The sequence below is a fragment of the Falco biarmicus genome, chromosome 1 (genome assembly GCF_023638135.1).
Source record: "Falco biarmicus isolate bFalBia1 chromosome 1, bFalBia1.pri, whole genome shotgun sequence".
Lineage (NCBI taxonomy): Eukaryota > Metazoa > Chordata > Aves > Falconiformes > Falconidae > Falco > Falco biarmicus.
Window position 1 is genome coordinate 28,450,162 of NC_079288.1, and position 15,103 is coordinate 28,465,264.

Genomic DNA, 15,103 nt, shown 5'->3' on the forward strand with positions numbered 1-15,103 from the left:
GACAGGGCAGAGAATGGGATCAGCTGGGCAGGGACCCCCGCATCAGCACCCACTGCCCGCAACCCTTTCTCCCATCCAGACTCCAGCTCGGGCGCACTGTGTGGCTTCACGTCCTGCCTGGGACTACCGCAAGCACTCTGGTACCCAACAGCCACCCGGTGCCACCCGATGAGGCAGCTGCCTATGTTAATTTTATATTACTTAATCCGTTTCTAATTATTTCTCCAAAAGTCTGTTCTGAAGCCTTGCGCATCACCGGCACCAGACTGAACGTGCCGCCTGGAATTGCGCAGCCGTTCCCCCACACGCCATACATACATATTCCATACTCACATGATCTTACCCCAGCTTGAAAGGTTTCTCAGCCATCCTTGCCAAGAGACCCACAAATTTATGTGCTGCTCCCTCAGGTTCTGCCAGAGCGGCTGTTCGCTCCGGAGGAAACTGTGCTCAGACAGCCGCCTCCGCACCGGGCAAGGTGAGCTCCGCGCCTCCATCCTGTCCTCTCCGCACAGCAGGACCATCCTCTCAGCGCAGGGGCAAGATGCAGAATCAGCAGCAGCTGTAACAGACGAAGACGGCCACAGGCAGAGAGCTGCTGCAGACTGAGAGCATCAAACGCCAAGTGTCTGCAAAACTGTCAGCCTGGCACGTTAAGGTAGGCAGTCATGATACACAACAAAAGCAAAAGGAACTCATCCTCCTCTAGATAGTGGCATGGTTCCAGCTAAATACGCATTGCTCAGCTTGGAGTCCTGAAACAAAAGAAAAATCACAAGCAGCCCTTCCCTCCCCCCGCCAGGTTTGAGCTCACGGCCGCCAGAGCGCATCCTTAGAGGACTTCCAAGCTTCTCACACAGCTCAATAAAACTAAATGCCAGCTCATTAGCGAACTGCAAATACTAATACCTAAGACAAGAGACAGAGCATTTTATGATCAAATTTATTTAATTAAATTTCATTGACTGTTTTACTGTAGGTCACACCAGAGACTGCCAAAGTAAACTAAACATTTTACATTCACTACAAGATTCTCTCAAGTTTTCACTAGTCCAAAAACATGAAAGTTGTAGGGTCCCTTTCCCTCAGTTTGCGTTATGACTCACATCAACGGCAGCGGGATTCGCATTCCAGCGCTGAAGAGAGAACCGAGCCCTTGGGTTCCAGGTGTGCAACAGCCCTCCTGGCTGCTCACACTTGTCAAATGGTACGTGTGCATGTATGCGTGCGCATCTCTCTATGTACATTTACAAAACCAACCTCCTGATGGTACAGAGGACAAAACCATTTAACTACCAATCCAGAAAGGAAAAAAAAAAAATTAATTTCGCAACACAGAGGGTGGGAGGGTGCAATTACACCGGAGAGGGACAGATGCCCGCGTGCTGGCAGACACATCAGTGCCTGGCACTCACAGCAGACAGGCGTGCAGGCAGGGCAAGTTGCACGGCAGACCTGGCCCACCCTGGAAGTTTAGGAAGATTTTGTCACTGACTGTAATGAAAATCAGATCACTCCTCTTGTAAGCAAAGTAGGTCCAAAATGATGTCAAAGTACTTGGAGGTATGTGAGATGATGAAGATGGAAGCTTAAGCAAGGTTCACCCCACCAAGGCTTCTGGGGATGCTGGGAGGAAACCAGGCATTAATATAACTTTATCTAACTAGTGTTTTTAAAATAATCGTTTCTGATCTAGCAAGCATTTTGATAATATACATCTATGATATGCTCTGAATAGTTCCTTAAAAAATGCTGAAGACATTTCCCCTATTTGAGAATTATCTACAGGAGGTCTTTATTATACCATCTTTTCTTTTACGTGTCTACTCCTAACAAATATCAGAGAAATATGTCAGATGCTACAATTTAAACTTTCATCATATCTGAAAGTATACATCTCTTTTAAAGTGTATTTTCAACATGAAAAGAGCTAAAATCACAATTATATCCCATTGCGTAATGTGTGTGAAATCAAGACCATTTGCATAGCTTCCAAAGTGAAACTCTGGAGAACAGCGATTTCATTAACAGGAAGCATCACTTGAGGGAAGGGCTACCATCGCCCTCCACGTCCACAGATACACTTGAAATAGTCTACAAGTATTGCCAGTATCTTTGTCTAAAAAAGCCAGCTTCTGGAAAATTTCAAGTTGCATTTATTTTATAAATCACAAGCCATTTTTCCTTAATCTTGCCAATTTTAATGAAGAAAAAACATTAGCAATTCAATGTACAAAAGTCCAATAAAACACGATTTTTTTTCCTTTTAAATCAGTGAATGGGTAAAGTTTGGGTTAAACTTACTCAACAGTAAAAGTCTTCCAATTTCCACTAATAGAAATTTTTTTTTTCTGATTTGACTATAGGATAATGACAACCCAGAAATAAATAGCTATAAATACATTCATTGTTCCTATTCCAAAAATAACCACATAGGGAAGACACAAAACTGAAATTAACTTATTTGAATCTGTTTCTTTACAATGAGATATGGGGCAAGTTATAGCAGAGTGACTCAAGACAGGAAAAAAACACAAGTAGGGAATAAATTGGTCCAGTATTGACATTCATGAAACATACCAGTTAGCATAATTCATCCTTTAAATGACATTACTCAGTTGATTTTTATTTGCTTCGGGTATACATAATGAAAGCAGTTTCCTTTGAATCTTTGCTGAGGACAGGTATAGTACCCTGGAGACACTGTAACAACCCCCTTCAGTATGCATGTGCGTATATATAATTATATACAAATAATCATGCATCCACACACACATTTGTATATCAACACTGCATGTGACGGTTAAATCCATCATCATTCATCATTGGCAGCACTTGTTCCTCTGACTTGGCCTTGATTACGTAACTGTGGAGAGAGAAAATACATAATTAAGCATTAATAGTTTCCTCAAACGGCAAATTCCAAACAGGCAGTTTTATTAATCTCCAAGAAAAGTAGGGCAGAGCAGTCAAAACATCACCAGGACTGAGCAAATCACACCAAAGCAATGCAAGACTCGTTAGGGAATCTTAATTTGGGTGCTGTGCTCAGTGGCGGACAGCAGCTCCAGTCTCCGAGGAGCCCCACACTAATCAGCAGGATTTTAAAAACGCTTTGGCTGGGGACCCCATCTGCAGCATTAAAAGTCACGGCGGGAAACACCCCCAGCGAAGTACTGGACACGCGCACTCAAAAGCTGGCAACTCAGGGACAACCCGTTTCCTGCAGTAACAGTTTTAACGCAATTTAGTAACAATTTATAAGTATCTGGGTGGAACTGAATTTCAGGGACTTAACAGGCTTTGACCACTACAGCCCATGGTTTCCCTAAATTACATGGACCAAGTCCACGTATCACTTTGCTGCTGGGTGTGCAGCAGAATGATGCTCGCGACTTCTCTGATCTGTGCCCAGAAGACTACCTGTGGGCTTCAGAGCTCAGTGCCAGCAGTGACACCAACAGGTCACGCACAGCGGGCTTCTGCGCTGGGTAAGCAGGCAGGACCAGGGGAGGTGGCCAACACCGCAGGCGTCCTGCCACCGCAGCGAGCGCCCCCAGCACAGGAGGTCTCTTGTGCACCCTGGACACCAAGGGTCATCTCCACATGTTGATCACCACAAGGTTATCAAACAGGAGGGAGGTAAGGCCCAGAAGTGTTATATGGATAATGTCCATTCAGGTGATTTCTGCCAGCAATTCCCATCCATCAGAACATTAATCACTTTTCTCCTTTTCCATCCAGCAGTTGACTTACACAGCTTGATTTGCCTCAGAACCTACAGAGAACTCCTCTAGACGTCAGCAGCCAAAGTGCCTCGAACGGAACCCTTCTTACGCATCTAAACGTAAAATAAAACTGTGAGCTACCACATAAAGAACCTATCACGCTGTTGGTTAGTCAGAGAGAAGTAATAACCTACATGACCAGGACCACCTTTCCCTGGCCAGGACCAGAACCAGCCTCAAGCTACAGCTGAGGGTTTGTCTGGAGATGGGGGACACAGTGTTTCTTTTTGGGAAGGAACACTGGGAACTGTATAGCAGCTGTAAATGACACTTTTTAAATTTTTTAACAGCCCATGATGCTTCAGCATGGAGCCTCCCTGCTTGAAATACCCAATGTGGTGTTTCTACCCTCACAAAGACATGCAGTAGGTCGGTCACAGTGCTCTGGCAGGGTCAGATGCTTTTCTACTATGTACTGATTAGCTGATGTGTATTTAATGAAGCACACAGGTGCTCCTCATCTCCAGGAGTCAGACACATAAACCACAAAGTAAAAGATAAAGAAAATCAGTGAGAAAAGGATGGGCTGGGCTAGAGAAAGTCTGGAAGAACACTGATGACTATTCAGAAAGCAACAAAAGAAGTAACAAAAGCAGATATCCCGACCATCAAAAAAAAAAAAAAGTCAACTTAATATGAAGAACAGGACCAACAAAAGAACTGAAATGTGCACAGAAGCCAAAGCGAAAGATTAGCTCAAACCAGGAAGAAGAAAGGGTGTTAATGAGAAAGCAAACAGGAACAGAAAGCATCGTGTGTAAGAAAGTGTAATGCTGCCAATATTATCAGGTTTGCTTCCTGCAGGTGTGTTGGTTTTTTAAGCATCACAGAACTGCATAGTGCAATACTGTCAAAAGCCAACTACTCTGCAGGGATGGAAGCAGGAAGATACTCTTGTCATATTAAGCACCTTATCACTAAGTGTTCTCACTTCCCAGAGGTCCTGGCCATAAACAAAAGATGATGAAAAAAATAAGGTTTTGTGGTACATTTGGGATTTAGTGGAAGTTACTGTTTAGCACAACAGATGAAGTAGTTAAATCTGAAACAAACACGAATTATTTGGGATAAAATTGGCATTTGTATTTTATTTGGCAGTGACATTTTTGCCTTTAGGTTATTCTCCAATAATGCACTTCACCACAAAAACCTTGAAATTGCATCATTTACAGGCGTTTGTAGATAACTATTATAACAGTTGAGAAAAACCTCAAAATTTTAACAGTAGGTCCCCACTCCTCTCACATTTCACAGTGCACACAGAAAAGCTGTGTTAGTATAACTCATCAATACATTTCTCTTGCAAAAAGCTGACTTTTTCAACAAGTAATACACTTAAGTTCCTGATGGTAATGTCTTACACAACAAGTTATTCGAAATAAAATATTTGCATTGCTTTGCAAAACAAGAAAACAGTAAACAAACATGGTTGATATTTAAGAATGAGGCTAAGTGTGACACCCAGAAGCATGTGATCTGGGTTTGGCTTAAGGTAAGAACTAAAAAGCAGCAAATATTTTGCAAAAAAAAAAAAAATACTAAAAGATTACTTACCAGCAAAAAATGTGAAACAGAACTTTCTCTACAAGAAGACAAACATCCACAGCGCACAGAAACACAAAAGGGAAATTTTCTCATGCACACAGATGTGCCAAGTGCTGCTTGCTCTCTCCAATACCACCTTGTATGCATCCCTCACACTGCCACTATCCTTTGGCACAGAAATTGGATTAAGTCGGTTTCATTCCAAATAAAGAACTATGGGTGTGCCAAAGAGAACCCCTCTGGCAAAAATCAGTTGGAGAGAGGAAAGTGGTTACTCTTCCTCCTTCACAGACACCTAGGAATAGGTTCTACTATAAAGTAGAATTAAAGGAATCCATGTCAGACAACTCTTCCCGTAACCAAAAATATCCAAATGCCAATGAAAGAGCACAACGTTTGCAAGAGCAAGTGAGTATCATTCTCTTCCAAAGCATATTCTGGGAACTGCCAAAGCAGACAAACCCTTCTGCTTATTTGAAAGGAAAAGTTTGGTTTTACCAGCTTAGAACATCAACCTATTAACACAAAGCACAACGAAGAACCACGTCTTCTAAATCCAGAAAACAACTCTACCCAATGCAAGATGGTTCCACGCAGTTTGTAAAGCCCAAACATGGAGAGCGCAACAAGTGGGGATGGAGGAGCTACAGGTAGTTTTGAAACTAAAAGATGTGCTAGGCACAAACCACAAAATGCGCTTCAGAACCACTGTCAACAGCAGGTCTAAAGCACCAGGCAATCTGGTTACAGATGTCTGGCGGCTGAAATGAGTTAAACCATGCAAAAAAGCAAGTTATAGCTGAAGACACATCGTGTCTTGAATGAACCAAGACAATGAAAGGAAAGTGACAAGCTGAATGGGTTTGGGGCATAAGGCAACTGGCAAAGACTGCCAGAAACTCAAAAAACCAGCAGGACTTACAATGAGAAAGGTCATGCTCTGGAATGGCACTGCAGAAGGCGGGTGCCTGCCTAGCCTGGGATGCTCCTCTGCCTCGTAAAGGAAAGAGTAGAGAAAGTGCCCTATGGATGAGTTTCCTTCTAGACATCAGTCCAAAGACAGACCAGGCTATACGTTTTCGGTCCTCACAGCCACTAGAGCACGAACACTGACACTATCTCAAGCCTGTTAATTATCACTGACTTCCTTTTTGCAAGAACAATTCTCAGTTTTGGTGTGCTAATTGGGATGAGTGGAACAGCTGAAGTGACACATAGAAGCTTTCTTGAAGACACGTTTGAAGAGAAAAAGTAAAAAGATCTAATGATGATTAGAAAGGAAACAAAACAAGACATAGGATGGAAAAGCAAGATGACAACTGAATTCTAACTGACAAGTGACAAAAAGGCCCCAAATGGAACTTCGTCAATGGGTATGGCACCATAAGTAAAGGGGTGGTCAGGGCAGACATTCTGGATTTAGTGACATCAGAAATATTTACCTTACAGCCACTTCCAGCTTGACACAACACAGTATGCAGAAGCTTGAGGTGCACAGGTCTGCACAGGAGAACCACTAAAGGGCCTGTCATGTTCATCAGCACTTGCCCAAACACACAAACGGGAATGGACACAACGTAACTTGCGCCAATTCCCGAACAGATAAATCTACGGGTAGATAGCACACACACCTCAGCCTCAAAAAAGCATCCTTACCGCTTCCAGCTCCTTTTGGGTTTCATCCTCCATCCTCCTAATGTCTTCCATTGTCAGATCAATCCACTTGTCAATCCAACAGAACAGCTGGCGATGAAAGTTGGTAAATATCCTTTTTTCTTGCTTTAAGAAGATAAACAAGCATTAGATAATAGGCCTACATTTTGCCAAAGACTGGTGAAGTGACTGCAGCTGTTCAATTTGAGAAGTTATGATCTTTAGGTGCATGCTGTTTCACACTGCTACAGGTTCAGCCCCCTCATATTCCTGGATCCAATTTTAACTCATCTCATTTCTCACATGCTTTAACATGGAAATAAATTAACAAATTTCACTATAAAAAAATAAAGTTTTAAGAAAGTTCAGCAATTCATGTCACTTGAAAATGCTGAAGAATCCTTTCAAAATCTGTTCCAGCTCCAAGATAGCACTAAAGAAAATAAAAGCAGCATTGCAACAGCTAGAACATTTAGCATGAACTGTACAAAAAATCTACAACAGAACTGTTGCAGGTTCTGTGCTCACTGTTAAAAGAAACAAGAGCAGCCAATTCCTAAAGCCAGAATGAAGCAAAAAGGGAAGTAATTCTGACTCCAAAGATGGCATGCTTGTAATTTGTACCAAATCAGCATCCCAGTAATATCTGCCATGCAATTTCAGAGGTACAAAACCTTGACAGTATAAATATTCAAGCTAAGGCTTCCACAGCCTTTTCATTGAAGTACACCTCTCTGTGTTCTGAATCGATGACAGTAGGAATATTTTCACTGTACCTCTCCTACTTAAATTGGTAGGTTTCACATTTCAAAACACTCTCCATCTCCAAAACCACGCTGTGTTGTGCCAAAGAACTGCAACTTGCCAGCTCAGCCCATCTCTAGTGCCCTGAAATCTCAGCTTTTATAACAGCAACTTGGATGATGAAAGATGTATCATACAAATGATTTGATCTGCAAGATTTCCAGTACGGCTTCCGACTGCTCGGATAAAAGTAGTCACGTATATACAACACTGGCATCTATTTTAGTACTAAAACTCATGACTTCTGCATGCATTCAGCTACCCAGGCTGCCACCTAAAGTTCTCGTCTTGTTCATCTGCTCCCAGACGTTGCATCACTCAAGCTGCTGGCTGTCCTCAAAACCAATGCTGACCATATCTAACATACCGTTCTTGACAACTAGCAGACAGAGATAACTTCCTCTAAACAGTAAGCTTCAAGTAAAGCAAGGAAAAAAAGAAGAAGTTGTATCTTCAAATACTCCTCATCAGACCACAGAATCGGTCTTGGCTCTTCCACTCAGCTTATTTCCTAACAGTGTTCAGTTTGAAATGCATGACAGGCAACTCCTTCCCAAACCCACCATGCTAAATGTGGTCTCCAATGTCTCTTTACCCTTACTTTATACTGTCGCCATCACAAACTTCCTTCTCCATCACATTTTTCAGTTACTATTGTTTGAAACTTTTTTCTTTTGCTATCACATTTATTGAAATCCATAAGAAGCACTTAATGCAGTTAGCTGTGTGGTCCACTGGGAGCTGAAAGCCCTGGTCACCACAAGGAAAAAGGTCTGGCGCTGGCTGTCCATGAGGAAACACGACGGCCAGCCGCTACTGGATGATCACATTCTGGTTAACCCACTGTTACAGCGTATTTACTCTGGACTGGAAAGAACTGGCATGATGGTCTAGATTAAACACTCTAGCTACACCTAAGTTCACATTCTAAATATTTCATTGTACTTTAGAAAATATTTTACTATTCATATGCTGGTGATACAGCAGTAACGAAATAAGACATAATCGTAAACTGACCAAACACCACGATCGCCAGCTACACCCTAGTGCACTGGATTCTACCGGTGTCATACCTGGTTTTGCAAGCACTCAATTCCAAAAAAAATCAAATAGTTTAGAATTAGCAGAAACACAAGAGTTTCATAAGAAAACTAGAACATAAAATACTAGAGAAACACCAGCACGTTTTATGCAACTTTCGACTTAGGAGAGAAAAAAAACCAAAAAGAACCACAGACCTCTCTCCCTGCCAAGTGTCGGTGCGTACCAAATCAAGTGCTAAACCTGCATGAGACAGGCTCTTTGCCTATACCTTCGCTTTTTTAACCTGGAAAGTTATTCTAGTGCCACCAATGAAACACCATCACTAGTAGATTAAGACACCAATGGTTGTACTTGCTGAAGAAATGAACAGAAAGTCAGCAACAGGAAATTTCATCACTCTTCCTCCTCAACCCCCCCCACCGCCACAGACCCACCTCCCCAGCCGCCTCCCAACAAGGCAGAGGCACTTACCTTTTGTATAAAGTTTTCAACTTTGTTCTGCAGTCCCCACCATTTAAATTTGATAGTCACCAACTTGTAAGCACACATTTTAGGACACTCTTCATCAGTTGCTAGCTCTTTCTGTTCATGGATAATGGGAAGGAATTTTTAATTTTATAAAACTTTACTTCAGTCAAATTCATTATTAGAAATTATAATTCCAAGTATTCTATTAGGATTACATTGTTAATTTATAGTAAATTAAATAATTGTTACAATTATAACTCTAAGTATTACTAGAATTATGATAGTACTTGGAATTCCAAGTATTAGTAAATACTTAGCACTGTACTCTGAACACAGGGCATTAACAATCTATCAGGTTAAATCTGTAAAACAATTCTATCCATGCTGCAGACATCTTAGTCTTGCCACGGATTTAATTTTCATGATTTCCACTGTAATATACTTTCTGACATTTTGAAATGACAATGAAGCTAGATTACAACAGCTAGCACCAAATTATTTTTACTTTTGGGTCTACTGTGCAAAGGCAATTATAATCAGAGTTGTACCAAGTTGCTCAGCAGTGGCAGAAACCCGCCCATCAGGTCTGCCTCTCGCAAAAGTACAAAACTTCATCTCCTTGCGGTTCTGCTCTGCCCACACAGACGCTGGCGTGCTCCCCCTTCTTCCTCCCTCCATCACATCCCTCTCCTGCAGACAGTGCCAGAAGGGTACGTCTGTACCCAGGGGCAGAGATAATTTCTAGTTTTAAGGTGTAATTTACATATTTATTTTTGCATACTGAATTGCAGACCTTCTGACTACTACCCTGAGAAAAATAGGGAGAGAATTTGTTTATCATCAATGTCAACAGGTGGTTGTAAAAGCAACTAAAGCTCCACTTCGAACTGCTTGGAAGCAGGTCCAGCTTAAGGACTTCGTGCAGAGCACAGATTCCCCAGAGGAATGAACGGAGGGAAATTCATGAGACGCCCACAACCATTTTGTCTAATTCCCAGGTTTCTTACAGTTCCTACATCCAAACAATTTTCAAGTACCTGTAACATCATACACAGTGATTTTCCTACAATTCGTGTGGTCCAATTTACATAATACAAGAGCCCATATCATGTTTTCAGTTCAACAAAGTGTGTTAGGTTATGCCAAGCCTTGTAAAAGAGGAAGGAAAAATAAGAAAGGAAACAAAAAAACCAAACCAAAAACGGAAGTTGACAGTAGCTTAAAAAAAACCTAAAAATCTGTGTGTGTGGCTTGAACAACAAACAATTACTAGAAGTCCACAGATTTTTATTCTTTGTATCTGCAACAAACTTCTAAGTAGGAATACTTTACATAACTTTAAAGCTAGATTTCTTTCAACCATGAAAAGGACAACTCCTGTTGGTCATGTACACAATAAAAAGATTACTGTGAGACATATCTAACGTATAAAAAAATTAGGTGTGTAATGAATATTTAAGACAGATTTTTATTCACAAATACTCACCACCAGAGAGCACTTAAAGGAAAACCAGTTATAATCAGAAGACTGATGGTCTATTCACGAGCAAAAAACAAAGTGCAGCTGTTGTTTGGTGTTCCCAAACAGCACCAGCCTATGTCCAGGCGTCAGTAACAGGGCAGAACTAAATGGCACATGCAAATTCAGTGCCACCAGTTCCAGGCATTTAAAGTTCTCCTTATCATTCTACAGCTGTTTTTAAAAAACAAACCAGTAACTGCCTGCTTTCTTTAGGTCACGCAGGCTATTCCTGCATCAGCCTCCTCCTTCCTTCCTGAGCAGGAAGGAACAACGAGCTTCTAAGGCAGGATACACATTCTCAGCCCAGTTCACAAAAAAAACCCCTGTGACAATTTTACCCTGCTAGCAAGAGTACTTAGCCCAGGTAGAATGAGCTTACAATAATGGGAGTTCGAATACATGCCTCCCCTCGCCATCATTTTGGTACACGCAATACGCTTGTTTTATCATGAGATGCCAGCTAATGCTTGGGCCTAGGACAAACCCCACCGCTCAGACGCAAAGTCTACCTGGCTCAGTATTTCGACAGCAACTAATGGTAGAAACCTACGTAAAAAAGTAAAACGCAAAGAAGAAAATATTGATAATTCACTTAGAAACTCAATCAATCTCCAGCTACTCATAAGCTCAGAAACTTTCTGAAGCAGAGCTGTTTTCTGTCTTTGGACACACAAAGCGTGTAGGTATGTGTAGACTGCAAAATCATGGCATGGCTGAGTTGGAAAGGACTGTCCCTGCCCACCAGGTGCAGGAGCCTTGCTCAAGAAGGGTCATCAAGAGCAGGCTGTCAAGACTGTGTCCAGTCAGGTTTTGAGTATCTCCATGGATGGAGACTCCACAGCCTCCCTGGGGAACCTGGTCCAGTGTTTAATCGCCTTCATAGTAAAAAAGTGCTTTCTGGTGTTCAGATGGAATTTTACATTATTTTTGTGTCTGTACAGTCAGACTATCACAGGATCTTTCATCGTGTTGAAAAGACGACATTAGGAACAGCTATGGTGACAGCAAACAGGTCCATGGCATACACTGACTGCATCCTCAGCTCTCACCAAGACAAACTGAAGTACGTGGAGGACCCAGGAGGTACCTTTGCAAGCTTTTCTTCTGATAATACAGCATTAGTGGCAGCGAGGTGCCAGCTTTAGTTGCCCAAACCCTTTCTGATCTGTTGAAAATCTCAATGGTCCTGTTATGGCTCCCTGTGTTGCCACATAGCTTCCCATCCTCTCACAAAAACCTGGTTTGCTACTTTTCCCCCTAGGTTAATTACCACACAGCATTAAAATCACCGTAGCAGCAGGTACTAAAGTAGAGGAGTGACCAGTCAGCGCTGCACAGTGGTGCCCCTGAACCACAGCCTCACGCCACAGTGGGACAAGAGACACCTTACGTCCTTGAATTCAGACTGCGCCTATTAGTGATCTCAGGCCAGCTGGGAACGAGCGTGGTCCTGTGTGCTGGGACACGGGGCCTCCGCTCTGTCAGACACACCGGGCAGTTATCGGACATTTAAGACACAGGCCAAGCCTCGGACAGCAGAAGGGTGGTGTGCCTTCTGCCCACTTCAGCTCGCACAGCCACCTTGTAGCACTGGAAATCAGACGGACAGCTTGCTGGTCCAAATGCATCCCACTCTAATATCTGACGCTTATCTTGCTGCTTTGCAAAAGCTAGTGGTAAAATAACTAATGGTGACATCTAAAGTAATGAACTACAAGAAAATTCACACCTCTCGGAGAAAGTCCTCCACACTGTATTTTGACAGAAACATTCATGGTGCAGTCAGAACGTTTTTGGGTAATGAGAGACAATACTTTTACAAGAAAATTTCAGGAACTGGGGCACCTTTTGTAATATATTAAAAAACCCCTCAGCACAGACTTCAGCATAATTCATCACAATACACACTAAACATAAGAAGTAAAATTATGCTCTGTCGATGAAATATTTCATTTACAGTAACAACAAAAGTGAAAACCTATATCATAATTGGTAACTGAGGGCCTATTCCTGACAGACTGCCTGCATATTCCTTCCAGTATACACCAGTTAGCTTCTCAGTTTCTATGAGGATATGTGGTGTAGCAGACAGTGTATTTCTTTCTGGGATGGGCATATATACATGAATTTGGATGGCTGTCTGTGGAAGGGTGTGCTTTGTGACTGGGGCAGGGATGTGCTGGCAAGTTTTGCATTGCTGTTAGGTGTCGTTGGGTTCCATGTGGTATGTGCTGGTCCACAGGAAATGTGTTCCTGAGTTGAGTCAAGCAAGGTTCTGGAGGAAATGGAAGCGGAACCCAGGCAAGAGACTCTACAAAAAGTTATTTCAAGATAAGATCATATTTACGTATGCAGTAACTGTTTAGGCTAAATTGTTAAGAGAAGTACAGAGGCATTACAAAGGGTGGCACATACATATTCTGGCACTGCACCAGTACACACGCTACCTACGAAAGACTTTGTTCTCAAGCATGACTTTCCTGTAGTTGAATATATAAGCAGAACAAATTCACATTGGATGTGACTAAGTGCTAAGCTTTCACACTGCAGTCATACTGACAGCCACATAGGAACTGCTAAATGACCAAAGAATGTAGAAAACCGATTTCCCAAATCAACTCACATTACATATGCCAGACTGAAAATGTCAAGAACATGGTAGATGCATCTGTGCATGCATGTACACAAACATGCACAAATGCAAGCACGGTGCATTATCTCACTGAGGGAAAGTATGATGAATTACTGGAGGTTCATAGCATTTTGTACACACTCCATACAAATGAAAAATACCTAGATACTCAGTATGGTAAGGTGAAGACAGGGTTAGATTTAGTTGCCAGTCTTTTCTGCTAATTGTTTGGTAACTAAATAAAACATACACAGGTAGTAACTATTAGCCTGCTCTAATACACTGATATCCATTTAAACACAAGGAAATTTCCAACTAATTTTTTTTTCATTTTCAGTCACCTCCAGCGCACTGATGACTTCCATGGAATTCATCGCAGTGTATATTCACATATCAAACCTGAGTAAGCATAAAGTTCATCCAATTTAAATTTGCATAGCTTTGGTTATAGTAGTGATGTTAAACAAGTAGCAGACAGTACTTTTGCTTACTAACACATTTGGAATTTTAGCTGAATACAAAAAAGTATTCATTTTCTGCCCTTTGTTTTAAGACTAACAGTACTAGTGCTAGTCTCTAAGGAACCATGACTTTTTTTCTGCTGATAAAGACTTCACAAGGTTGTAACATCAGTTCTTAGTACCTTCCAATTTGGCCCCAAAGGTCCTCTCTTCGTCTTAACCGACTGGAATAATGCAGGGTCTTCATCAGCTTTGTAGTCCTATAACATAAAAAACCCGTGAGAGTCAGAAAACAAACCCAAACAGATTCGATACTCCACTATATTAAGCTTCTGTTGAGGACTACCAAACTGCTTCTCCTGAGTGATGTGCAGCAGAACAGGTGGAACACGTGTTAGGTTGATTTACATTTGTGTTGAATACTCCATCACACTCACCCATTCACTGTGTTATCACCAGTGGTGCTCATTACCAGTTCATACTACGACAGCACACCTGGGCTGCCTTCTAGCTCAGGATTTTTTTTGTGCTGCACACTGTGTGACATCAGCATTATCTATCAGTTTTGTGAACTTCTGAGGGGAAGAGATAGCAGTAATACAGAACCCAGTGATACAGAAATCAGTGCGCTAACATTTTTCCAAGCTGTAACATGTGTCCACTCCTGAGAACCCCAAAATGAAAGGGAAGAAGGCATAAGTGAGCTAACTTGCAAAATTAGAAACTGCATAATCTCAATCTGCGAGACATCAGCAGGCTAAGCACAGAGAGGGAAGGCAGCAGTCTGAGTGGCACTGCTTCACAACAGACATCCCTGCTTACCTAGTCATACACAATGGGACAAAACTATTACCCACAGAGTCAAAAGTGACAAATGCTTCCAATGTAGAGATTTACTTAAATTTTCCTAATGAGGGGCATGAAAATGATTACCTGATAAAGATGCTACCTTGGAAATTAGGAAAGGATTAAAAACTCTGACCTTAGTAATTGAAAACACCTAAGGTTTACACAATGCATGAAAAACATCAACCCTAAGAATAACACTACACCCACGCAACCGTGGAGAACCGTAAAAGTTTAAGTTGCTTTAAAGCAGAACAAATGCTTGATGGGTCCTACTGAAAAGCCCCAAGGAAGTTTAGCAGAGTTTAAGGTCTCATTTTGAAAAACAAGTTTCAATGAG

General features: G+C 41.8%; 1 protein-coding gene across 2 annotated transcripts in view; it reads right to left on the reverse strand.

Annotated features, from left to right (window-relative positions):
* Positions 1-929: 929 nt before the first annotated feature.
* PITPNB (phosphatidylinositol transfer protein beta) overlaps positions 930-15,103 on the reverse strand; it is a 35,937-nt gene continuing 21,763 nt past the window's right edge. Inside the window, exons 8-12 of one of the 2 annotated variants that reach the window (XM_056338746.1) lie at positions 14,100-14,177; positions 9,306-9,416; positions 6,990-7,112; positions 3,757-3,841; positions 2,803-2,866 (exon numbers count right to left, since the gene is read on the reverse strand). In XM_056338746.1, the coding sequence (XP_056194721.1) occupies positions 3,794-3,841; positions 6,990-7,112; positions 9,306-9,416; positions 14,100-14,177 (360 nt within the window). In that variant the 3' untranslated portion in view covers positions 2,803-2,866; positions 3,757-3,793. Of the gene's footprint in view, positions 2,867-3,756; positions 3,842-6,989; positions 7,113-9,305; positions 9,417-14,099; positions 14,178-15,103 lie in introns of both variants that reach the window. The other variant, XM_056338738.1, reaches the window with a different exon arrangement.